The 27,923-nt window shown below is 39.2% G+C and overlaps 1 protein-coding gene across 2 annotated transcripts in view; it reads right to left on the bottom strand.

Moving 5' to 3' along the window:
* Nucleotides 1–27,923, bottom strand: part of TOPBP1 (DNA topoisomerase II binding protein 1) — a 68,156-nt gene that overhangs the window by 23,878 nt on the left and 16,355 nt on the right. For both annotated transcript variants that reach the window (XM_089672542.1, XM_089672543.1), the window contains 12 exons: nt 26,070–26,239; nt 24,099–24,262; nt 21,531–21,784; nt 21,112–21,431; nt 18,180–18,352; nt 15,231–15,442; nt 14,153–14,454; nt 12,491–12,664; nt 5,715–5,827; nt 4,935–5,061; nt 1,175–1,309; nt 952–1,057 (listed from right to left, as the gene is read on the bottom strand). In XM_089672542.1, the coding sequence (XP_089528668.1) occupies nt 952–1,057; nt 1,175–1,309; nt 4,935–5,061; nt 5,715–5,827; nt 12,491–12,664; nt 14,153–14,454; nt 15,231–15,442; nt 18,180–18,352; nt 21,112–21,431; nt 21,531–21,784; nt 24,099–24,262; nt 26,070–26,239 (2,250 nt within the window). The remainder of the gene's footprint in view (nt 1–951; nt 1,058–1,174; nt 1,310–4,934; nt 5,062–5,714; nt 5,828–12,490; nt 12,665–14,152; nt 14,455–15,230; nt 15,443–18,179; nt 18,353–21,111; nt 21,432–21,530; nt 21,785–24,098; nt 24,263–26,069; nt 26,240–27,923) is intronic.

Below are 27,923 nucleotides of genomic sequence, written 5' to 3'. Positions count from 1 at the left end.
TAGAGGGTGACTCCACAGAGTGGTGCCTGGGTATGGTCCCTGAGGTACACCCCCCATTCTCGGAAACTGCTAGGTAGCACAAGGCAAAAACCAGTCAGTCGGAGGTTTATAAATGTAGATGGGAAAAAAAAAAAAAAAAAAAAAAAACTTTAGTGGTTTAAAAAGAAAAAAAAATATATATTTTCTCAAGATGGTCACCTAAAGACACGAGCAAAAAACTGTAGCCTCATGGAGTGGGTGGGGTTATATGGTAGGGGTATGCTTTAGGAGCAGCCCTAGCACAAAATTTGCCAGTGTCCAATCACTTGAAGGTGGCAGTAATAACCCCTGGTCTATGAATACTAGTTCTGTGCCCTCTACTAGTTAAGATATATAATTTTGCTAAAACATATTTTCTGTCAAAGCGATCACACGAGATAAAGCTTTCCAAGCAGTGAATTAAATTGCTTGGGAATTTTCAGAAAGATCACCATTGTCTACCACTGTTCTGTGGTCCCCACACAACTTTAGGAAGATTATATCGTATGGTAAAACTATAACAGTACAGTGTTGAAGAAAAGTAGTGTAATTTGCTGTTTGTGTGCTTTATAAGGGCTCTTGCACACAGATGCCCAGGGCCTGCACAACATAAATGCTGGCATATTTCTCATGCATGGGAAGCTCAGGTGCTGCATACAGCTGCCCACAGACATAAATGGCTGTGTGCAGCTGTTCTTGGGTATACACCGGAATTTACATTACATGGGCACCTGTGTACAAGAGCTCTAAATCCACAACTCAAACTCCTGTGTCTGTTCAGCTATAAGAAGTATTTAAGTGGTTAATGGTTTTACCTACTAGATTATTACTTTACTAAAGCAAAGTACTTTTTAATACCCAAATTACCTCCTTCTCCTCCTAAAATAAACATAAGACATTTTGTTATATAATCATTTAAATTAAACCATTTACCTCCTTTAGCATCACTTGAAGCATTCTGAGCTTTGTCAGCGTTGTGTGTCGTATTAGGGGAAATTTTAGCCATTTCAGGTTGTTCATCATCTTGTTCACCATTAATCTGTAATATATATATTTAAATTGTGAGTGTGTTACATTAAACAGCTGCAAATCACTACGTTTACAAGTTTCACAGGGTCAAAATTGAAAAATAAACTTTGGTAAATAACAGATATACCTCATCTCTTAAGGTTGTAGAACGTTTATTGCTGCTGTGGGGTACATCTAAAACAGTGCTGATATCCAAGCTCATTTTTGGATTGTAGGTGTGAGGATAGAGAGATTCAGGAACACGCCTCTGTTCTTCTGCACACTGTATTCATGAAAAACCAAACAGTAGATGTGTGTGAGGGAAAAAAAAAAACGTAAACGGGGTCATTAGCTGGCATAAACAAATAACAATCACAAATTTTAACTCAGCACTGATGTGAAGGGTCATCACATAGTTTAGTGATCTATGAAGATAAATGTTGAAAAGACCTCTAGATATACAGTGGGGCAAAAAAGTATTTAGTCAGCCACCAATTGTGCAAGTTCTCCCACTTAAAAAGATGAGAGAGGCCTGTAATTGGCATCATAGGTAGACCTAAACTATGAGAGACAAAATGAGAAAACAAATCTAGACAATCACATTGGCTGATTTGGAAAGAATTTATTTGCAAATTATGGTGGAAAATAAGTATTTAGTCAATATCAAAAGTTCATCTCAATACTTTGTTATATATCCTTTGTTGGCAATGACAGAGGTCAAACGTTTCCTGTAAGTCTTCACAAGGTTGGCACACACTGTTGCTGGTATGTTGGCTCATTCCTACATGCAGATCTCCTCTAGAGCAGTGATGTTTTGGGGCTGTCGCTGGGCAACACGGACTTTCAACTCCCTCCAAAGGTTTTCTATGGGGTTGAGATCTGGAGACTGGCAAGGCCACCCCAGGACCTTGAAATGCTTCTTACGAAGCCACTCCTTCGTTGCCCGGGCGGTATGTTTGGGATCATTGTCATGTTGGAAGACCCAGCCACATTTCATCTTCAATGCCCTTGCTGATGGAAGGAGGTTTGCACTCAAAATCTCAGGATACATGGCCCCATTCATTCTGTCCTGTACATGGATCAGTCGCCCTGGTCCCTTTGCGGAGAAACAGCCCCGAAGCATGATGTTGCCACCCCCATGCTTCACAGTAGGTATGGTGTTCTTTGGATGCAACTCAGCATTCGCTCTCCTCCAAACACGACGAGTTGTGTTTCTACCAAACAGTTCTATTTTGGTTTCATCTGACCATATGACATTCTCCCAATCCTCTTCTGGATCATCCAAATGCTCTCTAGCAAACTTCAGCCGGGCCTGGGCATGTACTGGCTTAAGCAGGGGGACATGTCTGGCACTGCAGGAGCTGAGTCCCTGGCGGCGTAGTGTGTTACTGATGGTAGCCTTTGTTACGATGGTCCCGGCTCTCTGCAGGTCATTCACTAGGTCCCCCGTGTGGTCTTGGGATTTTTGCTCACCGTTCTTGTGATCATTTTGACCCCACGGGGTGAGATCTTGCGTGGAGCCCCAGATCGAGGGAGATTATCAGTGGTCTTGTAAGTCTTCCATTTTCTAATTATTGCTCCCACAGTTGATTTGTTCACACCAAGCTGCTTGCCTATTGCAGATTCAGTCTTCCCAGCCTGGTGCAGGTGTACAATTTTGTTTCTGGTGTCCTTCGACAGCTCTTTGGTCTTCACCATAGTGGAGTTTGGAGTGTGACTGTTTGAGGTTGTGGACAGGTGTCTTTTATACTGATAACAAGTTCAAACAGGTGCCATTGATACAGGTAATGAGTGCAGGACAGAGGAGCCTCTTAAAGAAGAAGGTACAGGTCTGTGAGAACCAGAAATCTTGCTTGTTTGTAGGTGACCAAATACTTATTTTCCACCATAATTTGCAAATAAATTCTTTCCAAATCAGCCAATGTGATTGTCTGGATTTGTTTTCTCATTTTGTCTCTCATAGTTTAGGTCTACCTATGATGCCAATTACAAGCCTCTCTCATCTTTTTAAGTGGGAGAACTTGCACAATTGGTGGCTGACTAAATACTTTTTTGCCCCACTGTAAATCTAACAGTTGATATGTTAAGTTGGGGAGTTAGGCATTGCCATTTAATTTTCCCATCATTGCACAGTTTAACCTACTATAAACATATTTTATGTTCCATGTGATCTTTTAATTAGCATACACTACTAGTGCTAAAAGACCTTTCAAAACTAGCAAAAAAATAATAACAGTACCTTTATTGTGTACCTAATTCTGAAATACCATGCAATGTATTGCTCGTTCTGTTTACAAATATAGCAAATAAGTCAAAAAGTATAAAACTATCCTATAGAACAGGAGTGGGCAAAAAGTCTCATCATGCCTCTGGGAGACATGCTTGTGGCTGTCAGTCTTAAAATGCTTCATAGGGCATCTAGTTCCACAACAGCTGGGAGGGCCGTAGTTTGCCCAGCCCTGCTATAGGGTTATATATTTGATAATTGGCAGGATTTTCAAATTTTAAAAGTAAACCTGTCAGTATCACAACTATATCAAAAAAAGCTTTAAAAATGCAGCCACCAAGTGATGCCCAAACATGCTTTTGAAGGTCATTTGATTTTTATCATTTGTTAATGTGGCGAGCAGAATTTGCTCTTCTACTTGCCAGTAAGGCTTCCTGTCATGATAAGGAGAATGTGGGGTACTCTTGATCTTGTGATGTGTCAAGATCAAGATGATTTATATGCAAGATTTAGATTTCATCAGAGGATACATACATACATGTTTAGGCACTGCTAGGTGACTTTATTACGCCAATATAGAGCTAAAGATTTATATAATCAAGGTGCCATGTACTTGACTGATATTTATTTTAAAATGTTTTACAAGGAAGCCAGAGTGCCGTATGCACAATGGATTTCACTAACATTTATAGTTATTCACAAGCTGTAATAAAGACATGAGACAGGTCAATGGGATTTTTGACTTGCCTGTAAAAAGATTACTGGGTTATAGGCAAATACCTTCAGGTAATTAGACACATGCAAAAAAAAGAAAAAAAGGTTTTGAGGACTCCCATATAATGCCTTCTGCTCCCAGCAATTTTAACTCAATTCAAACAAAATCACAGAGGAGAGGTTAGCCTTTGTCCTGTACTATACTCAAGAAAGGGATTTTACAGACAAGTCAAAAATCCCATTTTCTTAATCCTACAGTAAAGATTCAGGGACTGAGACTTTCCCCAGCAACACAAATGAGGGGAGGGTAACATGAAAAAAGAAGAAAAAAAAAAAAAAAAAGCCAACATAACCCCTACAAAAAAAAAAAAAAACAAAAAAAAACAGTGGATCAAAACCTATTCAAATAGCAGCCTCTGAAGCACAATGCAACAATAGTCAAGGCCTGAATATTCACTCAGGAAAATTTGGTAAACTTGTGAACTGAAGACCAAATCTGCAAAATAGAAGCTGAAAATGCTGAAGAACCCAGGATGTACTAAAAGCTCTAGTAGAATGAGCCTTCAGTAGGAAAGGATTCTTATCCTTTAACTATGTCGGTCCAAACAATCTGAGAAATTGACTTGACAATGGTGGAGAGGGATGCAAGGAACCCCCTGCAATAACCTTTCAGGAGCACAAACAGTATCCGAACATCTCATTGAAGCTGGGGCAGCGAGATGTCTACTCTAAAACTCTAACCACATCCTGAGACTGGAGCGACACCTCCCAGAGGTGTTTTGGGGAAAAGACAAAACGGTGTCATGCATTCGAACATCTGGTGGTACCTGCCTATAACCCAGTAGTCTATGAAACTGCCTGTGTTCTGTAGGATCAAGAAATATTGCACTGCTAAACCATGGCAATGTGATAGACATCACTGTCATAAAGAAAAAAAAATTAATCCACAACAATCACATATACATACAGCCAGGAGCCAGTGCTCAGATACAATGTGAATGCCATTTCTTTCTTTTACAGACTTGAACTCTCGATTGGTGTCATTTTGTCTTCCTTGATAAATGAAGTGTGTTACGGTTTCATCATAGCACCATCTGGTTAAACAAAATACTCGTCAATTTAAAAAAAAAACAAAAAACTGTAAATAAAAATTAAAGTTGAACACCAAGTAATCCACCACACTAGTTTCTCTGTTAACGTTAGGAAAAAATTGGTGCCCCCTGCATGACCACAACATGCTACCAACACAATGAAGAGTCTGTATCACATAAATGAATCAAACTTCGTGTGTCAGATCAAAATGTCTGCTGTCAGATTAAAATATCCCAACAGCAGAGATGGGGGGGGGTGTAGGATTCCTCTATCCACCTCATTTGTGTGAATGGAGTAATCGGTTTGATTTTTCAGCCAGGGGGCTGAGCAAAAATAAATCGAGTATGGTCAGCCTGTGTATGGTCAGCCTATGGGATGAGAGAAGGCCGATACAAAGAAAATTAAAAGGTACTTATTCTAGTATGTAAAAATTTTAAAGGAATACTGTACTAAACTGTTTTTTCACCTTTTCCATTTAAAACTTTGTATTGTACTTTACAAACAAATATTATGCTACACTTAATTTAATAATGTCATTTCATTTGTTTGCAGGGAAAAAAAAAAAAAAGAAGAAAGAAGGAAGGCATGCACTCAATCACTGCCTCAATCATACAATACAGATATAAAAGATAAACAATCTCTCTCCATGCTGTACCTGTACTCGGCTCCAAGTGAAGCAGCTACTGCGTTCAGTTCCCCTTGCTTTTTACTAAGCTTCTTGCTCACACAAATAATGACATCGCTGAGAATTTTGGGTTCCTCATTTGTCTGCAAACAAATAAAAAATGGACAATCATCAAATACATTAAATAAATTAAATTCAATTAAAATGTGTGTTTTCTATTTGACTGAAAAGAGAAATTACTACAAACACCACATAAATACATAATGTAGTTAATCAGGATTAATAGTCCTAACTAGCCAGGAGACATATCATGCTTACTTCCCTTCAACATCGGAAGATGTACAGCTGTGCCATCAGCACAGAACTGGTGGAAACCAATGGGATCTAGGGATACCCATCTACTGTTCACAGAAGTCTGGCCAGCAGCAGTCTTCCTGAAAGAAATGTGGCCAAAAGCCATACCTCGAATATGGAAAAAAGCTAAGCGACTCAACTATGCATGAAAACATAAGTACTGGAGGTAAAGAGAACCACCAGCAGGGGCTCTGGACTGATGAGTCAAAATTTGAAATATTTGGCTGCAGAAGGAGGCAGTTTTTCACCGAAGGGCTGGACAGTGGTACAATCAGGAGTGTCCTGCAGGTAACAATGAAGCATCGTGGAGGCTCCTTGCAAGTTTGGGGCTGCATTTCTACAAATGGAGTTGGAGATTTGGATCGATGGTATCCTCAACACAGAGGAATATAGGCAGATAACTATCCATCATGTCATCCATTGGGGAAGTGTGTGAATGGCCCCAAATGTATTCTGCAGCAAGCCAACAACCCCAAACATGCAGCCAATGTCGTTAAGAACTATCTTCAGTGCAAAGAAAAACAAGGAGTCCTGGAAGTGATGGTTTGGCCCCCCCAGAGTCCTGATCCCACCATCGAGTCTGTCTGGGATTACATGAAGAGACAGAAGCATTACCATCCACAGATCTGTGGTTAGTTCTCCAAGATGTTTGGAACAACCTATCCGCTGAGTTCCTTCAAAAACTGTGTGCAAGCGTACCCAAAAGAACTGTTGCAGTTTTGAAGGCAAAGAGTGATCACACCAATATTTAAAAAAGGGGTCAAAATCTTTACCAAGTAATTATAGACCTGAAGATATACTGGAGAGTTTAACCACTTGCTCTTCAGAGGACGTGTTCAATACTTATTTTACCCGCCGTATGTATGTAAAAATATATAACGGTGAACTTGGCCTTTAACCACTTGCCCTTCTAAGGATTTACCCCCCTTCCTGACCAGGCCATTTTTTGCGTTACGGCGCTGCGTTGCTTTAACTGAAAATTGCACAGTCATGCAATTGGCGGTATAGATACGGGGATTTTTTTTTTCCTACTATTAATGGCGCCGATCAGCGACTTTTTAGCGGGACTGCGGCGGGTATTCTGACACTGGGAGGGAACTAACTTGGTGTCACGGACATCCCCAGTGACACCAATACAGTGATCATGGCTAAAAAAATAGCACTGACACTGGGCAGGAAGGGATTAATGTGAGGGGCGATCAAAGGGTTAACTGTGTGTAGGGAGTGTTTTACTAGGGGGTGGGTGCTTCACTGTAAGCACACTGTGCAGAGCCATCCCGAGCAGTGTGCCCGAGCTGACAGGGAGGAAGACTGTTTCGCACGCCCCCTACCTCAGAAATGCAAAATCACATATATACGTGATTTTGCGCATCCGTGCTGCCGTGTAGCAGTATATCTGCTATATGGTGGCACGGGTAAGCGGTTAATAAAAGACCGCATAGATGAGTTCTTGCTGGAAAAAAATATTTAACCAACAGACAACATGGAACAAATCTGATTTCTTTTCATGAGGAGATGAGCAAAACCTTGGACAGGAGGGGTGGTGGTGGATTTTGCAAAAGCGTTTGCATCATACATACTGGGGGGTGGGTACAACTGGGGGAATCAATGGAGAAGGATCTGGGAGTTCTGGTAGATCACAAGCTTAATAATGGCATGCAATGCCAAGCTGCGGTTTCTAAAGCGAGCAAAATCCTCTCTTGTATTATAAGAGGTATAGACTCCAGAGAGAGAGATATCATATTACCCCTGTACAAATCATTAGTAACACCTCATCTGGAATATGCAGTTCAGTTTTGGGCACCAATTCACAAAACGAACATTGGGGAACTGGAGAAAGTACAGAGAAGGGCAACCAAACTGATAAGAGGCATGGAGGAGCTCAGCAATGAGGAAAGATTAGAGGAACTGAATTTATTCTTTCTTGAGAAGAGGAAATTAAGGGGGGATATGATCAACATGTATAAATACATCAGTGGTTCATATAGTGAACTCGGTGTAGAGCTATTTACCCTGAAGTCATCACAGAGGGGGCACTCTTTACGTCTGGAGGAAGAGAAATTTCATCTCCAAATACCGAAAGGTTTCTTCACAGTGAGAGCTGTGAAAATGTGGAATAGACTCCCTCAAGAGTTAGTTCTGGCAAGCTCAGTGGATTGCTTTAAAAAAGGCCTGAATTCTTTCTTAGATACAAAGAATATAACTGAATACTAACATGTATAGGTAAAGTTGATCCAGGGAATATCAGATTGCCTCTAGGGCGGGTGTCGGCAACCCGCGGCTCCGGAGCCGCATGCGGCTCTTTTTCACCTTTCCTGCGGCTCCGGAGCACACTGCCCACCAGGTGACAGGCAATAGGGTCAGCAAGCCGCGGCTCTTTTAATGCAGCTCTTCTGTGTGCCGGGCGCCCGCTGGCAAACATTGGCTGCCAGGATGTAGGCGTGACAGCCCGGATGTAGGCGGGGCAGCGTGACGAACTCCTCTCCTCTCACAGTCCGCCCTGAAGACCAGAACGGCGCGGGAACCCAGCGAGAGGAACGCGCGGAGCAAAGGTAAGTGAATTCACACAATATGGGGAATGAATTACTATAGGGGGGATGAATTACTATAGGGGGGGATGAATTACTATATGGGGGATGAATTACTATATGGGGGATGAATTACTATAGGGGGGATGAATTACTATGGGGGATGAATTACTATATGGGGGATGTATTTTCAGTTTTAAAAATGTTTCTCTCAAAATAAATTTCAGTCGTGGTTTTGGCGAGATTTGGCTCAGTCGAAAAAAAAGGTTGCCCACCACTGACCTAAGGCTATGATTGTGATTATGACGATACACTGTGGCCCTGATTAACCCTTTGCTTACTGGGCCCTTAAACCCCCTTCATGACCAGAGCGTTTTTTGCAATATATGCAGTGTCGGATTTGTTTTAAATGTTGCAATGGTTTTGTGGCTCCCAGTCTTTTTTTCCCTCTCGGAAACGGGTCCAAGTGGCTCTTTATGTCTTAAAGGTTGCAGACCCCTGCTCTAGGGGGATCAGGAAGGAATTTTTCTTTCCCTGCAGGAGCAAATTGGATCATACTTTGCTGGGGTTTTTTTTTTTTGCCTTCGTCTGGGTCAACTGTGGGTATAGGATTATAACTTTTTTTTTTTTGATTGAACTGGATGGACTTTTGTCTTTTTTCAGCCAGACTATGTAACCAAACATAGTTTTTTATTTATCTTGTATTCATTTACTTTCCATTGTGTTAAAATGATAAAAGCAAACTATTAACACTTCTATTTCTGAAAGCATTTTTAACTTGCATACTGTTTTCACACCTGCCTAAAACTATTGCACAGCAGTGTATATACAGTATTACACTGTCTGAAGAATGAAAACTCCACCAAAAAGCTGAACCAGCACTCGGCCAGACACAGAAATCAGTCACATGACCACAGTATACTGCTGCTGAGAAAAGGTATTTAGCGTTTTCACTTTACTAAAATAAATATATTACCATGTTTTAAGTACTGTAGGAGACCTTATATTGTTAATACAGTGTCATGAGTCTAGTATCACTTTCAGCTGTATAACATTGGTAGCATTTATGTTAACAACAAATATAGAATTATATATATTTAAGAAAAGAATGTGCATATGCTTATAGCAAAATAGTTTCCTCTTTTGGAAACTAGTGTAAGGGGCCAAAAAAACTGAAGACCAAGAATCACAAGAGTGGGGAAAGATCCTCGGAGGGACATCATCCAATAAAGTGTGGTTGACTCCTAAGCTTATAGCCAAGGGTCATATTTCTCTAGTGAGGGTGGATGTTTGTGAAAGAGGAAAAATAAGAGGGGGTCACAGAGTGTGAACAGAAGAGTACTGCAAGGATGGACTGTTTGCATTGAGCACTTTTATATTTAAGCACTTTAAAGAAAAAGGGGACTTTTTCATTAAAATTATTGGACGTGTGTATATAATTTGATGTATTGTTTAGGAAGTGTTGATTAATTGTATGTATTGTTAGAAGGCACCGTTTATTTATAGGGCAGCACTGTGATACATATATTTTTGAATAAAAGCTATAGCACCCCCCCAAACCACATCAGCCTACGCCTATCAGACACCCGCCTCCATTGGAGTGGAGAAGGGGACAGTGCCAATAGCAGAGCACGCCAAAATGTTTGTGGCATGCAATTAAATAGCACCAATGTTAGTAGTACACTACAGTGGACTGAAAAGTTTAGGATCAATGCACAAATATTGTGCTAACAGCGGTGAAGGAAAAAAAAAATGTCCCTGGGCTGGTGGTGTAACTGAAAGGGAAAAAATGTCTCTACGTGAGGGGTGTCATTGAAATGTAAAAAATGTGTCAGTGGTGTGATTGGGAGAAAAAAAAAAATGTTCCTGAGTTGGTGGTGTTAATGGAGGAAAAAATGTCCCCGAGTCTGTGGTGTCAATGAAAGGAAAAAATGTGCCAGGGTCTGTGGTGCCACTGAAAAGAAAAAAAAATTTCTCTGCATCTGTGAGGTCACTGGAAGAAACACAAGGATACTGTAAAAAGAGAAAAATTGCCCCAATGGCACTCAGCAATATACCTAAAATTTACTGGTATAAAGATAGGGCTCAGAAGTGGAAGGATCTTCCGTTAATGCTGTTGGGCAGGATTAATTTGTTAAAAATGATTTATTTGCCTATATTTCTCTATATTCTCTCCAATGCTCCAGTATACATTCCAAAAGAGGCTTTATATACATATTGATTCACTGATTTTTTGTGGAGTTCCAGGGTACCCAGGGTGTCCCTGGAAATTTTCCAACTTTCAATAGAAAGGGGGTCTGGCGCTGCCAGATCTTCGTATGTATTATTTTGCATCCCATCTGATGTGCATTGGCGAATGTTCCCTCAGTTAAATAATGCGGCAATGGCAGTTGAAGCGGCGGTGGTTTCCTCCTATGAGGCATTGCTGAACTTTTTCTATAGAGGGGAGGTCCCTACTCAAGGGGGCAAGTCCACTCTGGCTGTTTTAAAGACTATACAAAGGTTGTGTAGTAATCAAATTTCAGATGAGTACCTGTGTCATTCGCCGAGTGCTCCACTATGGTATAATCCACATTTGGAAGAGTTTTCTAAGCTAAATGAGGGTCGTAGGAGGGCACGATATGGGATAAAATACCTCTGCCATTTATATGAGGATGGGAAATTTCAATCCTTTAGACAACTGCGGACTCACATTTGTTCTTATCTGTATATTCCCTCTAAGATTTTGTACCAGACATGGTTTTATACAGACCTGTTATGCTGTATATGTTTGTGCATATGGCAATAAAACTTAAAAAAAAAAAAAATGTACTGGTATAGTAAAGCAAATAGCCAATAATGCATGTACAGTACATATGTATTAGATATTGAGCTATTCCTCCAAGACTAATGACCAACACTAAATCAGGCTCAGATAATGCAACTTGGTAGAAGAACAGGGGGACTAGTGTGCATAAGGGAAAAAAAAAAACAAGACAAAAGAAAGTATTGCAAAAAGATCCTGATAGTGTAGGTCGAATTCTGAATTATTAACACAGCTTGATGCTTTTCTCTGAAATTATGCAGACAAAGCCTGGACTCATTTTAGATATGCCAAGAGGAGCAGCAGACAGAGTAATGTTTATTGTAAAATGAGGCTGAACGGAGCACAATTATGGATCTGCAAAGAAAATAGTTTAATCACTAACTGGAATCACCTAGTCATTTGAACACTATCATCATGCACAGAGACCCATATGTAATATCTGTAGAAAACCTGTGAGCGGATAGCTCAAATTCAAACACATCAACACTAATGCCCCGTACACACTAAGAAAATCGGACAAACATATTCATCCGACGAGCAATCGTGCAATTTTCTGACGGTGTGTACATCATTTTCGACAGCCGATTCCGGTCTTACGAACGAAAATTAACGATGGTGCAAACATCAAAATTTTTGTCATTCGGGAACAGAACGAACGATTTTGGTTTAATGTGTACTGTTTTCGTACGAGAAGAATTGGATACGAAAGACCGTGCATAAATCGGAAGCTGCTTATGACCCAGAAGAAACTGAAGAAAATAAACACCACGGAATATGATATATTTTCAACAATAAATTTTCTTATGGACTATATACCAGGTTACAAAAATAACCATAACCTACAGGCTAACCATAACCTATGGCTACAGGGTCACATGTACATTACATCACTTCCACAGCTACGCTACGACATTCGTACACAATGCCTTTATTGTACAATAATTTTTCTCATGCATAACAGCACATCGCTATCAACAAGCTGCGTACAATGGATGATAAATCGGATTTTCTTAGTGTGTACGGGGCATAACAATCCAGGTGTTCTAACATGCAACATATTTATGCAATTAGTGTTTAAATGCTAAATAAAAAAACATTAATACAGGAACAAGACTTACTGTTTTTTGCTCAACCATTTTCAACTGAGGACTAGCTGTAATTGCTGCAGTTTGGCGGTTACTGTTTGCAAGTGCCAATTGCAAGTTTCTGCCAATCACTTCTGACAAAGGGGTGCTCTGCATTTTGCTCTTCTGTTTGGGACCACCCGGAGTTTCCAAAGCTGCCAGAGCATCCTGTTTGGATTTAAACACATTTTTATGTAAAAATAACATTCATTTTAAACTGGAATGTTTTGTGCATATAAAAAACAGTTTCAGAAGAGCTAATATATTTAGACAATTCAAGACTTTTTAAAAATGAAAATAAAAAGGCAATCATCAGCTGGTAACAACAGGAAAAAAAATACTGGAAAAAAGTCAAAGAAAGATGCAAGACACACAGACTACAAATATGGTAATATGGCAAGTATCTTTTTCAAATAGTTTGTTGAACTTCAGGAAAACATGCAATTCACCCCAAAAAGAAATATTTGGCACCTCTGGGTAACAAAGACCATGTGATAGGGCTGGGCCAATCACCAAGCAGTAGCACTGTTACATGGGGGGAAATGAGTGACTCAAGTCTGAACCCATTTCTACAAGGGCACAACTAAAACAATTGTTCTTTATGTGTCCTGTTCAGACCACAACACTGGTATCATGTGTGGATTTTTTTTCTGCGCAGGATCTGCAACATGTATGCAGTTTTCCAAAACTGATGTGACATCAACATTGTGGTGTGAACAGGGTGCATAGAGAACAATTGTCTTTTTGTGCCCTTGCAGAGAATTTATGGTACATATCTCTGCGCAGAAAAAAATCTGCATGCCATACCAGTGTTATAGTGTGGACAGGATACATAGACAACAATTTTCTGTGTGTCCTTGCAGAGATGTACATAATAAATATGTATGTCTCTGCAAATGGTGTAAATAAGCCTATGCAAGTCAAATATGCATTTTTTTTCATTAGCTTTTATGCACATATGGTGTAAATAGGCCTTACTGTGGCAGTTAATCAACTGACATTTACCAACAATAGCAGAAGAGTGATCACGTTCCCACAAGTTATGCATTCTGCAAACCTTCTCATTGTTTTAATCCTGCACTGTTGCAGATAACAGTATTCATAGTGTTATTATTCAAAATCCAAAGTGATTCAAACAAAATGAAGTAAATGGATCATGCATTTTTTAAATGGAGCACAATTTCGTATAAATTGCACGAACATACAATGTGTTCAAACCCATCATCACATACGGCTTAAACTGACAATCATAATGGCCAACAATAACTACAAACTGTCAAAGAAACCTTTGCCTATGGTGGCAAATTAGTTCACATAACACCATACACTTATGTAAGCACCATAAACCACTGTTAGCCTAATACAATTTATTTATCAAAACAAAGTAAAGAGCAACAGATGAGTTCCAATTATGGGGAGGATTACTGAGTTGCTGCATATTCCCTGTATCAAACCATTTGCCTGATCGGTTACCACTTGCCACTGATCAATAATAGGCAATGTAACAAGTGCATGTTTGCAAGAGTTGCCTGAGCTGGGCCATGGAGGCCTCTAGTTAGAGGTGGAAAACCATTTTACTACAGCTTTAAAGCATGCCTCTATTACAGGACAGTATCAGCCAACCGAAAGATTACAAACAAATTATGCAAGCCATACCTTAACATCAAACGTTGGCTTGAAAAGTTTATCTCTGCATAAAAATTTTGAAGGTGTGTCAAGATGAAGAGAAGGCTCCCTCTGTGGTAATTTAGTTTCAACACCAGGTGTTGGAATCTTTTTGCTGTGCCTTGAAAGTACAGACTGGAATGCTTTGCTCTGGAATCGATTCATATCTAATGGGGTCACTGCAGATTTCTTCAGGGCTTCTGGACAATTAGCCACGGGACGGGACGGTGTATCCAATGATGGTCTTGCTACTACTGGCCTATATGTGTGACTTACAAAACTCTCTTCTTTATCTGGAAAAAAATTAAATGTGAATTTAAACAAAGCCTTTCCTTGAAAAATCAGCCCTTCCTGGAAGTCTTCAGTAAGGAAGTTGATAAGTCCATGAGAAGCTACAGAAGAACCCTTATATTTTATAACCTGACTTTTTTTTATTTATCATGAAAGATTCACCAATACAGCATAAGACAGTCAATAACAAAGTAAAGGTCTTAAGACTTTCCAGCATATCTAAAATGTGAAAAAAAACAGACTACAATCCATTTTTACAGAGCAACTTCTCAATCCGAGCGGATACCAACTGGTAGAAAGTCAGTGATGTGCCTTTGGGGCAACCTTTCAAACATTCCAATTACCTTAATGGGGTACACTACAAATATGGAAGGGGTACAATGTAGAGACTGGGATAGGGAGGGGGGATTAGGAGATAAGACTGGGGGACCTAGGATGAAAGAAAAAAAGAAAAGGCAGTGGGATGAGCATTTATCTTGCTGAGTACCATAACTATTTTCAGCTAAATACTAGTTTTCAACTGCAGACGAAACCTGAACTTTTTATTTTTTACAGGTAATTATATAGCAACAATTTACGCAGTGCTTTACATTTATAGTGTAATATTGTGCATTCATATCAGTCCCTGCCCTCATAAAAACATTGCTCCTGGCCCCTATAAAGTGGAGCATGCAAGAACGATACTGTAAAATTCCTTTATGAACACCACATTCATTTACATTTGCTCTATCATTTTAATAAGCTTGTTTTTACTGTTAAAGTAAAGAAGAAAACCAACCATCAACACTAGTGTTCTCCACAAGATATTGGTTCTCATCTGCTCTCTTCCCAGTTCTGGCACACAGTAAGAGCCAGGCCATAGTCACAGCAGGTAAATTCCACTTCTTAGCGGCTTCATATTTGGAGCCCTCAGGCTCTCGAAGTACAAGATGAGTGCTGGCATACATTCCTTTTTTCGGATTGGCCTTTCTTACAAAAAATTCTTGGACTCTGCAACATTTAAAATGCCCAACATTAAACAATAGGTAATGAAAGTGGATATAGAAACAGTGAAATGAATCATCAAAAATAAGAAAATAAAAGTTTGATGTATTCTTCCGGTACATGCCCAAAGGAAATTTAAATCACATGTTGTAATAACCTGAAATGATAATACAATGTAATACAAATAAACCAAAATATACAAACGAAAAAAGTAAACTTTCATACCAATATATTTCGCCCTTGCTGACTCCTCACAATTAGCAGGGTACTCCATCTGCCCACAAAAAAACTTATATACAAACATTCAAAGAGGAATCAACAGTATATATAGATATAAAATATTTTTACTTGGAAAATAATATTTTATCTTTTGGATACAAATAATATCCTATCTAGCTTGGTGATAACAATGTGCTCATTTCCCACTGTCTGGATTCCTCTTGGGATTTTTGTGTATAAACAAACTAACCTGGCACATCTTCTAGGGTGCTTCGCATCCCCTAATTAAAGTGTCAAACACCCAAACTTCTTTTTAAAGAAGCACAAAAATGTGAAAGTTAGGGTTCTCCAGTTGACTTAGTTAATAATTTGCTATTATTACCACATATGGATTAAATATGTGTAAGAGAATAATCCCTCTGTGGTGGGTTCACTGCACATAAATTAAGGCTGCCATGAAAATTATAAAGTTGAAACAGACTGTCAAGAGCTCAAAATAATGAAAGGGGTATTGAAAGTTTGACATTCAACAAAAATGTTCACTGCAGGTATATCTTCTAGGTGCATGCATTTTAAAATTGTAGTTACAGATTCACCAACAGAGAATGTTTGGTGAATACAAAGCAAATATGCCCCAAAGTATACATGTAATCCCAATCTCTAAAATCTCAATCTTTAGCATGTTAATATATTTTCATTATTTAAAGTAAATCTGCAGCTTTCAATAAAATAGTAGCTGGTGATCATGCAATGAAGGTCTTTGATTAGACCCTTCCAGTTAGATCAGCCTCGCTTAACTTTTTCAACAAGGAACCATTAAAAGACCTTTTCAGTGTCAAAGAACCCCTATTAAAAAGTCTACGGCTCATGGTACATTAGCATGATGGTCAATAGGAATCATGCTTCTTACATTTGTGGTCAATGGGAAGAATCCCCCCTCACAGATAGCTAAAAAGATCATTGGGGTCAGTGGGGACTAAGAGGCAAATATCCCTTATGGTTCAAGGAACCCCTAGTAACCTCTGGAGGAAACCTAGTTGAGAAAGGTGTGTGTTAGAGGGTGACAACACTCTGTCCCCATCTCCCAACTGTTTTCCTGCGCCGCCACCCTGCCACACAGGCTTTTGATGAAGAATAAAAGTGGCCATTTAAATCTACATTATGCAGACATGGTCCATTGTTGTCAACATCAGGAAACAGACTTTGAGAAATGCCATGCAGCCATTGCTGGACAGTATGCATGTAGACTAGCAGTGGCTGCAAAGTGTCTCAAGTGTGGAGATGTAATAGATGATGTACAAAGGTGAAAACAGTTTTCAGATAGTTTGCTAATAAAGTCTTAAACAAAGGCTTCATTTAGAACAAATATCAATATCAGATGTTATACTCTAGTTGGCCACGCACACAGTGGCTCGCATTCTATGAACCATTCACAAAATGGAAGCCATGGTGTAGAGCGCGTGTTGTCCCAATAAGTTCTTAAGGGCTTGTTCACACCAGTTGTGGTGTGGCAACCATCCACATCTATCAAACGTGGTGCCACAGAAGACTATGGATTTACTGGAGAGCGCAATAGTGCCATTTGTTTTCAGATTGCTCAACTCTAATTGAAAGTCATAGAAGTTGTGTAGAGAATGAGGGGGGGGAAGTAAAACAGTCAGTCAGTCATCCAACACATACAGTATGTAATCAGAGCTTGGGCTACTAAAAGTGTTTTTCTCCAGAAAGCCATTAAAGAGGTTACTCAAGTTATGAAAATTCTTGGACGACAGATAAAAATTTGGATGTAATGTACTGTATTTTAGGACAAAAAGTGTACTTAAACAAAAATCATAAGATCTGGTATTGTACTAGAAAAATTTTCGTGCTTGGACGAAAGTTATCAGATTATTGTAAGATCGCTTCAAAAGCTGAATTTTTCCTACGATTTTCTGATGGTGAGTACTAGGCTTAAAACAGAAATATGGGAGCTGCCATGACTTGACTTTTTAGTAAAATGAACAAGCTGCAGCCTAAAAATTAGATCCTAGAGAGAGTGACTGAGCTAGAATACGTATGCTGTCAGTGAAGAATGAATGTGTGAACTCCTGTCCCCAATACTCCTTTTCCGGCTCAGTGACACAAAAAAGCAGTGAAGCTGGGATAAGATGTAATGCGCCTGCACCATTACAAACAAATCAGCATGGCAGCTCCTATATTTCTGTCCACACAGATTAAGTTTATTAACCAGCCTTGCAAATGAGAAAAAAAAAATATGCAATTTACCATTTTCCCAAAATAAAAAGCCATATACCATTTTATGCTGAAAGGTAATCAAGAACATATAAGCAACACACCACATATTCCTTTTAATGTGAAAATACCACACATCCAGTAATGAAGATATACTAAAACTGTGCCAGTGCAGCATATGGTACACACACAGAATACATAGGACCCTAAAATTCTGAAAGAACGCAACAACACTGGCACATTTATATATAATGGTAGGCAACAACCACGGGCAATTACACAAGACACGTACTTGGCTCCAAGAAGACCTGCTAGGTAGACCAATGAATCCCTTTCGGCTCCCATAAATTGACTGACAGAGAGGACACAGTCATTCAGTGGTGTGCTACCTTCTAGATAGGTCACTGGTGTGAAAAGATCATTAGACTGAGGATCCAAAAGCTCTTCTTGTTCTATACACATTCCCTGGAAGATGAAAGATCAAACATTATGAAGAGTGTGGTGTACTGAAGAATTATCTAAATATTAAATGCCATAACTGGGCTACTGGTCAGTAACAGCCTGGGTCAGCAGCAAAAATCAATAATTTTCAGAATATCAATTAACTTAAGTGAACAAATAACGAATACACATATAGGATGAAGAAACTGTCTAGTTACAAATTCATTAAAAGCAGAACTTTATCCATAACAGCTGGATATAAAAATAATTTTCTTTGGCAAGGAACATACATTCCACATTAATAATTTTGCCACCAAAATTAGTGTGTAAATTTCCTCGAACATTGTTCTCGTTTCTTCTTGCTGGAGGCTGCCATTTTGCTGAAGTCCAGAACCCTTGAGCAGCAGTAAATCGTCAGATCGACCTCTAAATTTTGAGTAGTGCCAAAAAAATATAGAACTGAGCATGTGCAGAGCAGGGTGAGACACCGTATTACTGGATTTTAAACAGTATAGGCTAGGGATGCACGGATACTCTTTTTTGATCGGTGAATACGAGTACCAATTACTTTCGGTCAAGCACTCACCGATACAGAGTACCGATACTTTGCGGTGCAATTTGCGTCAATGCAAAATGTATAGACACAAATTGCACTGCAAAGAATAGCATGCAATTTGAACAGGAATGAGATTCCTGTCCAAATCGCATGTAGTTTCCCCACTGCTCCTTTGTGAACCCAGGCTTGTCATAGCCCGAGTTCACACAGGAGCAGTGCACAAAACCTCCCTGCACCAATCCCATGCTGAGCGGAAAGTGGGAGAGAAGGGCATGTGGGGATGTATACCTTGGTGGCAGATGCTCCAGATTGTCAGCTGTAGGAGAGAAGAGAAAGCCACAGGGATTTGAAATACGGCTGTCTCTCCTCTTCTTGCAGGGATGACAGTTCAAACTAGAGGGCTCTTTATTGGCCTTTTGATCGCAATCCTATTCAAATTGCATGCTATTCTTTGCAATGCAATTTTCATTTTGTATTGACACAAATCGCACCGCAAAGTATCGGTTTCTAATATATGGAGAATTTTCATGAGTACTACTGAAAACACTCAGTATCTGCACCAATACCAATATTGGTTTCGGTGCATCCCTAGTATAGCTACCTACTTTTAATGCTTTACATAGCTATACCTGCAAAAGGGGGCAACATGAAGTGATCAATCAGGTCTTATTTTTCTGACTATACTTCCACTTTAAGCTGCAGCCAAACATCCTACAAACCTGGATACACTCCAGAAGCCTCCACCTTTCTACTCTCCCACCATTCAACGGGCAGCCTCAGTGGCTCACACAAGGGATTCTCAGCAGCATAATGGGTGGGCAAAAAAAACCCTCCATCTTGTATCATTTCTCACTCCAAATCAGCTCCCCCCTCCCTCTCGGTTGAGTGACACGTGGTCCGTGAGTGCTGAGTTCAGGAGTGCACAGGACACAGCTGGATATCCTGCATGGTTGTAAACCCAATTAACTGATTCCAGTGTGTCTGGCAAACTCTTGCTCTGAAGCTGATCGTAAAAGAATAAACCCGTCAGTCACTGGACTTCAAAAGCATTGCGGGATAGCAGTAAAACATATATCCCCATGCAAAAACACTTTTTCATGTAATTTCTTGTAGGTAATACATACAATAAAACAAGACATATATTCAGAGAGGTCATTTTAATACAAGTCACTTGATACCTTACACCCCTAGATTACGTCTACCCGAGAGCAGAAACTGATATCTCCTTAACCGTCACAGGCAGATATGTCATATGTGATGTCTGGACGTTCAGAATATCGTTCTGCATATTATCCTGCCAGTGGATCGGATGCTACATGTACCTAGGGAAGGTTATTGATCCTGGTATAACTTGCGAGGGATTTTGGTTCTAGCCTGGGTATCCGCCAAAACCCCTCCCCCTCCCCAAATGAGACGATTGGCCCTTGGCTTCAGAGACACCCCCTGCTGGGGAACTACAAAATAGGCTGTCAGGCTTGAGAGAGAAGTTGAAGAATTCTCCCTTTTTAACATCAGGAACCAACTTGGGAGAACGGGACCCTTTTGTTCAGGACCTTGATCTGCTTAAACCAAGACTGATGGCAAGTATTCTACAACTCTAAACTTCTGTTATCTCTCTGTTGTGGTATTTGCTCTCTGTATGTATATATATATATATATATATATATATATATATATATATATGTATATATATATATATATATATAAGAATCCCTGTCTCTGAAGAGCGCTACTGTGTGTTTTAAAACTTCTGTATACATCTGCCTGCGGTGACAGTGTATATACAGACGCTTATTCAAACATCATAGTGTTATTGCTAATATTGGCGAGTTTCCTCCTACTCTGTACAAAAAGGTGGTGGTGGCAGTGTGAAGGGTTAATTGCGTAATTAACCTGACCCAGTAACAATCGCTCTCAGGCTGCAGCACATAGATTGTGGTCCATTAGCTGTAAAATCTGTGTGCAGGGTGCAGCTGAGTGTGGCATTGTTACGCTCATGACAGCGCGGTTTTAGATTGGTTAGTCCTTCGGTCACAAGTTAGTGAGAAGGGCTGGGGGTCTGAGGCCGCGACCGTCACACTGGTATCTGCTAGAGTGGGGATTTTTGGGTAGAAAAAAAAAAAATTTATATAAAAAACACAGAAAAGAATACCTACACACCCAGGTGTGTTTGTGATATCCATTCCAGAAAGGATCATGGGAGCATTAAGATAGCATAATTTCTTACCAACCAAGCATTGGTGACCACTTCTCCAACAGTAGCCTCCACCTCACAGCCCAGTAGAGGTACCACAGCATAATCAGCAATGGCTCTCTTATGAGTGGAGAGCACTTTACCGGCATTCTTTTTAACGATCTCTATGAGACAAGCTTCATCTTCTTCAACAAAGCCCAACACCAGAAAAGACTTCCTGCTAAACAATCCACCTTCAATTATAGTGGAAGTTTCCCCCAAGCCACTCTGGCTTGGAAAAGATGACATGTTATCCTGCGCAGTCATTTGAGAGAAGCTGCTTTGTTTGGTCAGCTCAGGATTCCCTGGTCCGACTAGAAGAAAAAAAAAAAATCAGTTCTTATTAAGTATAAAATATACAATACTCTTTTCTGAAAGAAATTTCTATATCCATCTATCTATATCTATCTTACCAAATGTGGAATCATTTTCTGCATACTGAGATAGCAGGTCTTCATCAGCTTGATGCATTCGTGTGAGGTTGGCCGATTTTCGAACATTTGTAGTGGCACTGTTTGCCTTGCGAAAAGATGTACTGAGAACTGGTTGTTGAGCAGTGGCCTGGATTTCAGCTGGCTTATAACAAGAGTGGGAATATATGTCCTCAGGCTGCAAGGCACCCTTTGAAAAACTGTCTAGTAGCCATTTTACTGTTAGTACATAAGGCCTGAAAGAAAAAAAAAAAAAGGCAATCATGCTATTGCTAGTTGTAGCCAGACTGCACTATATCAATTGTCTAGTGAAGGTCAGAAAATAATACAATTAGAAAGATTCCTACAGGCATCACTGATATTATACAGTCCCTTTTATTTTTAAGTTTAGAGCGCATTCACATCTATGTGTTAAGCTTACACCAAAGTAAAAATGCATGGCATGTGGAAAAAAAACAGGACACAACCTTGGTAAAGAAACTGCAGGGCTTTTTAAAGGATATATATCACAATACATTAACTGCAACTGCTGACCTGCTCATGTAAAAAATATCTGTTTGTCTATGATTTTTGTAGAGACTGAGCTTTTAACCAAACACATTCATGCATCAAATTAAGTCTGCATACTTATTCCAGTTTATTAATTCAGAATGCATTGTAGACAGAAAGTCATCATCACAACCAGGGACTAGAGTTTTTAGAAGGGGTCAGCAATGGCTGCTCCACAAGCACAATGGAGTCTTGACAGAAGGGGTAGGAGGAGCTGGTGGGAGGATGGGGGGGGGGGCGTATTGGAGTCTTTCCTTCCCATCCCCCACTGCCTTGCGTTACAATTATTTCTCACCTGCACTCTAGCTTCCACCAATTTAACCGCATGCCGCCCAGCCACTGTACATATACGGCGGCAGGGCGGCACTCACAGGCAAAACCACGTTTTAAAACGTGTGTTTTGTAAACAAATAGGGGGCGCGCCGCCACCCTATTTGTCCCGCGGATCACCGCCGCAGATGTCAGTCGCCGAGTCTTAGCCGCTCCTTAGCGGCTATGTCCCGGCGATCGGCAGCAAACAGTGACAGACAGCACAGCTGCAGTAGCTGTGCTGTCTGTCACTTCCCTGTCAGCTTGAGGATGAGCTGATCCAGAAAGAACAGTTTCTCTTTCTCGATCAGCCTTGTCCGGCCCAGTACACACCCCCGCCCCCTAGTAAAACACTCCTCACTCCTATAACCCTTTCCTGCAAAATAAAGTTAACACCTTCCTCCCCATTGCCATTAGTACAGTGTCAGGTTTTTTTTTTTTTTTGCACTGATCACTGTATTAGTGTTTTTGGGGATGTCAGTGACCCCAAGTCAGTACCCCCCAATGTCAAAATGTCTGCCGCAGTCTCGCCATAAGTCCCTGATCAACGCCATAATTCGCTGATCGCCGCCATTATTAGTATAAAAAAAAACCTAAAAATCCCAGTAGCTTTCCCGCCATTTGTAAACGCTATAACTTTCACGTAAACCAATTAATTTACACGTATTGGGTTTTTTTTTTTTAGCAAAGACATGTCGCAGAATGCATTTTGGCAGAAATTTATGACTAAATTTGATTTTTGCATTTTTTTTTACTGGACATGTTTTATAGCAAAAAGTCCAAAATATTGTTTTTTTTTCCTCAAAATTGTTAGCCTTTTTTTTTTTATAGCGCAAAAAATAAAAACCGCACAGGCGATCAAATACCACCAAAAGAAAGCTCAATTTGTGGGAAAAAAAAGGATGTAAATTTCATTTATGTACCATATTGCATGACCGCGCAATTGTCCGTTAAACTAGCGCAGTGCTGTATAGCAGAAAAATGGCATAAATTGCAGTATTTACACCATAGTTTGTAGACACTATAACTTCCACACAAAGCAATCAATATACACTTATTGGGATTTTTTTTACCAAAAACATATAGCAGAATACATTTTGGCCTAAATTTATAATCAACTTTGAGTTTACTATATATTTTTTATAGCTGAAAATATTGTTTTTCTTCAAAATTTTGGGCCTTTTTTTGTTTATAGCGTGAAAAATAAAAAGCGCACAGGTGATCAAATTACACCGAAAGAAAGCTTTATTTGTGTGAAAAAAGGACGTAAATTTTGTTTGGGTGCAGCATTGCATGACCGCGCAATTATCAGTTGAATTAGTGCAGCGCCGAGTAGCAAAAAGAGGCCTGGTCATTAAGGGAGGTAAATCCTCTGGAGCTCAAGTGGTTAAAAAAATAGGCACAATAAAATAATAAAACCTATAAAATCATGTACCAGCATATGCAACAATATGCACTGTAAACACATGTGAAAGACCACTACCAAATCAGGATTAAATGTTTATGTTTGTATGCACACAGTTAGTTCAACAATATACAGATTTATCATGTTTTTTTCTACAACTTATCACACACTTCTATTAAAATTACTACCTTTAGTTAGAAGGATATTAACTCTCTGCAAAAATATGAGTTTGCTGTAGAAGGCCAATTTTCTAGTTCTCCGAAAATTCTCAAGGTAGACTTACAAACCTGTGGTCTGTCTTGTTCAAGAACTGCTTAAGATCCTCATCATTTTCAGCAACGATAACATGAGTCACATCACCAGTGAGCTGATTAAAGCGCACTCCTCCTCCACAGTTAATGAGTTTCCTCAGCTTATCCAGTTTTCTTCCCCCAAAGCCACACACATATATCTGTCAACAAAATCTCAGAAATTTAGAAGGCCACAGGTATAGACAGACACTCTATAAAAACACTTTTGTACAGCACACCCATGTAAAACACAAAAAACCTGCTCCCACAAATCCCTGAACCCATACAAGATGGAAAAAAGGGAACCTGTAGTAAAAGAAAATTTACCCCCCTCAGGAATCCAAGGATTCCAAAACTTTCCATTTTGCATGTGATATTTCCCAAAACTTTAGTAGCTACTTAGGTAGGTAAGCAAAATGGATTGACAGTCCTCTGAAATAAAACAGTCAACAGTTGCAGATGTCATTCTTTTCAAAAGCTTCTTCTTAAGTTTCCTACAAGACAGATCATTATGGGCCTAAAGATGTCATTTAAAAAAAAAAAAAAAAAGGGAAGAATGGAATGCAATTAAGGTAAGCCTAATTAATTTATCTCAGGATAGGTTTCCTCTTGTAATTCTGTGCATTTATAGAAATGCGCTAAATTTTATGGTACTAAAATAATATTAGTGCTGAAACAACTATTCAACATAATCAATAATGATCAATTATAAAAATAGTTGTCAACTATTTTCATTATCAATTAGTTGGTCGGCCGATTAGTTGGCATGCATACAGAATGCATTAGTTTTTTACATGTCAGTATACACAGAGCAGCACACATAGCTCAGTATACTGTTCATGCATGTCAGTATATAAAGTGCAGTACACATAAAGCTCGGTATATTGTTCATACATGTCAGTAAGTGCCTGAGAACTTGTGAATGTATGAGAAGCAACGCTTCATGGGACGTCCTGGGCGGGAGAATGAAGTGATGCAAGGGCTCTGTGCAGGGAAGATCAGCATCTGGAGGCTAGAAGCCTGGAGGTAAATTAAGGCATTACAATTACATTTAAAAATTTACCAGTATTGTGCATTATATTTAAGAATGATTATATCTATACAAAAATGTTGCAGCCTTTATTAAAAAAAAAAAAAAAAAAAAAAAATACCCTCTCTATTATCTATCCTGAGTATATTAATTATATACAGTACATACAGTATGAGGTATATACATTATTACTTTCACTGTTTCACAGTATAAATCAACCCCTTATAGTAGCGATTTGTTCTTGTACTGTAAAAGAGCTAGGATTTGGCTTTTAACCCCATCACGGTGATACAAAAAGCATGCTACTGCTACTAAAATGTCTTAGTAACAGCAGGCACAGTTAGCTTGTAATCAATTTACCTGCCTATGACAAGAGACTTGACTCTTGTCATGCATAATATTATATCACCGTTCTGTCTGGAAATCTGCAAAACAGTGTTTTAGGCCTTTTTAATTTTGTTTTCATTTAAAAAAAAATTTGGATCTCCGAGCCTGATGATATGCATCAGGTTCAACCTCTACAAGTTCATATATCTCTTCTGTTATTCTGAGAGTGTATTAGATATTTGGTTCTCTAACCATATAGCTGATTATTTATATTTACCATTGTATATAGATATTCAAGAATTTGTTTACTTTACATATTAACAAAATTGCACATCACACTTTTTTTTTTTTACTTCCAGCTGTGTTTTTGGTGTTTTTGTGTTTAATTTGCACAGTTGTGTAATGTTTGTTCATTAAATTATTATAAATAAAAAGATTACAAAAAACATGGCATATTGAGGTTTTTTTCCAATTAACTGAAACATTCATCCAACTAATTGAATACAAAAATAATTGTTAGTTGAAGTCCTAAATAAAATAGAGTAGTACTGTACAGTACAGACATTTCAACCTTATGAGACAATAAACAAAAGGAAGCAATATATTCCCACCCTGCAGCCATCTAGGAGATCTTCAGGGGCCTGTACGGAACTCAGATCTAAGTTCTCTAGAGTGTCATTTGGAGGTTCCAGCCTGGTACTCATCACAGAATTAAAGGCAGATTCATTAACACAACTAGTACTTATATTAGATATGTGGCTGACATCAGAAAGTGCCCGATCTGCAAAATATAAATCAACCATTATGAAAAAGTGCAGAAATGTTATAGGAAAGAGTATACCATCAAAAACTATGGAACGAGTTTTGAATAAAGACCTATCAGCACCACGTCAAAGTATATAAAACCTAGTTCAGAAATGTTTATTATTTAAAAATAAATAAAAATACATACATACACACTGGATATAAAATGTCTACACACCCGTTAAAAATGTCTCTGCGATGTAAACAAAAAATAAACAAACAAAGAAATCATTTCAGAACTTTTTCCACCTTCAATAAAACCCTACAACTCAGTTGAACAACAAACTGAAATCTTTTAGGAGAAGGGAAGTAAAAATATAAAAACCATAAAAAATGGTTGCATAAGTGTGCACACACCTAAACTAATCCTTTGTTGAAGCAACTTTTGACTTTACTCTTTTTGGGTATGAGTTTATCAGCATGGCAAAAACCTCTTCCTTGCAAAAACACTCCAAATCTGTCAGATTGCAAGGGCATCTCCTGTGCACAGCCCTCTTCAGATCACCCCACAGATTTCCAATCGGATTCAGGTCTGGGCCATTTCAAAACTTTCATCTTCTTCTGGTGAAGATATTCCTTTGTTGATTTGGATGTATGCTTTGGGTCATTGTCATGCTGAAAGATGAAGTTCCTGTTCATGTTCAGCTTTCTAGCAGAAGCCTGAAGGTTTTGTGCCAATACTGATTGGTATTTGGAACTGATCATAATTCCCTCTACCTTGACTAAGGCCCCAGTTCCAGCTGAATAAAAACAGCCAAAGCATGATGCTGCCACCACCATTGTTCACTGTGGGTATGGTGTTCTTTTGGTGATGTGCAGTGTTGTTTTGCGCCAAAACATATCTCTTGGAATTATGGCCAAAAAGTTCAACCTTGGTTTCATGAGACCAGAACACATTTTCCCAAATGCTTTTGGGAGACTTCAGATGTGATTTTGCAAAATGTAGCCGGGCTTGGATGTTTTTCTTTGTAAGAAAAGGCTTCCATCTTGCCACTCTAACCCATAGCCCACACATATGAAGAATACGGGAGATTGTTGTCACAAATACCACACAGCCAGTACTTGCCAGATATTCTGGAGCTCCTTCAATGTTGCTGTAGGCCTCTTAGCAGCCTCCCAGACCAGTTTTCTTCTTGTCTTTTCATCAATTTTGGAGGGATGTCCAGTTCTTGGTAATGTCACTTTCGTGCCATATTTTCTCCACTTGATGACAGTCTTCACTGTGTTCCATGGTATATTTAATGTCTTGGAAATTCTTCTGTACTCTTCTCCTGATACCTTTTAACAATGAGATCCCTGTGATGATTTGGAAGCTCTCTGCGGACCATGGTTTTTGCTGTAGGATGCGACTAAGAAAATGTCAGAAAAGACCTACTAGAACCGCTGAACTTTATTTGGGGTTAATCAAAGGCACTTTAAATGATGGCAGGTGGGTAGACTCCTATTTAACATGATTTTGAATGTGATTGCCTAATTCTGAACACAGCTACATCCGCAGTTATAAGAGGGTATGAACACTTACTTCCCTCCCCTAAAAGATTTCAGTTTGCTTTTAATTGAATTGTACAGTTTATAGGTCACATTTAAAGGTGGAAAAAGTTCTGAAATTATTTATCTTTGTCTCCATTTTTTTACATCACAAAACCCGGACATGTGTAGAC

The sequence above is a fragment of the Staurois parvus genome, unplaced genomic scaffold (assembly GCF_062004578.1).
Source record: "Staurois parvus isolate SC_StPar_1 unplaced genomic scaffold, SC_StPar_1.0 ptg000130l, whole genome shotgun sequence".
In the NCBI taxonomy this organism is placed as follows: domain Eukaryota; kingdom Metazoa; phylum Chordata; class Amphibia; order Anura; family Ranidae; genus Staurois; species Staurois parvus.
Note: the sequence above shows the minus strand (reverse complement) of the source record. Positions and strands in the feature narration are given on the sequence as shown.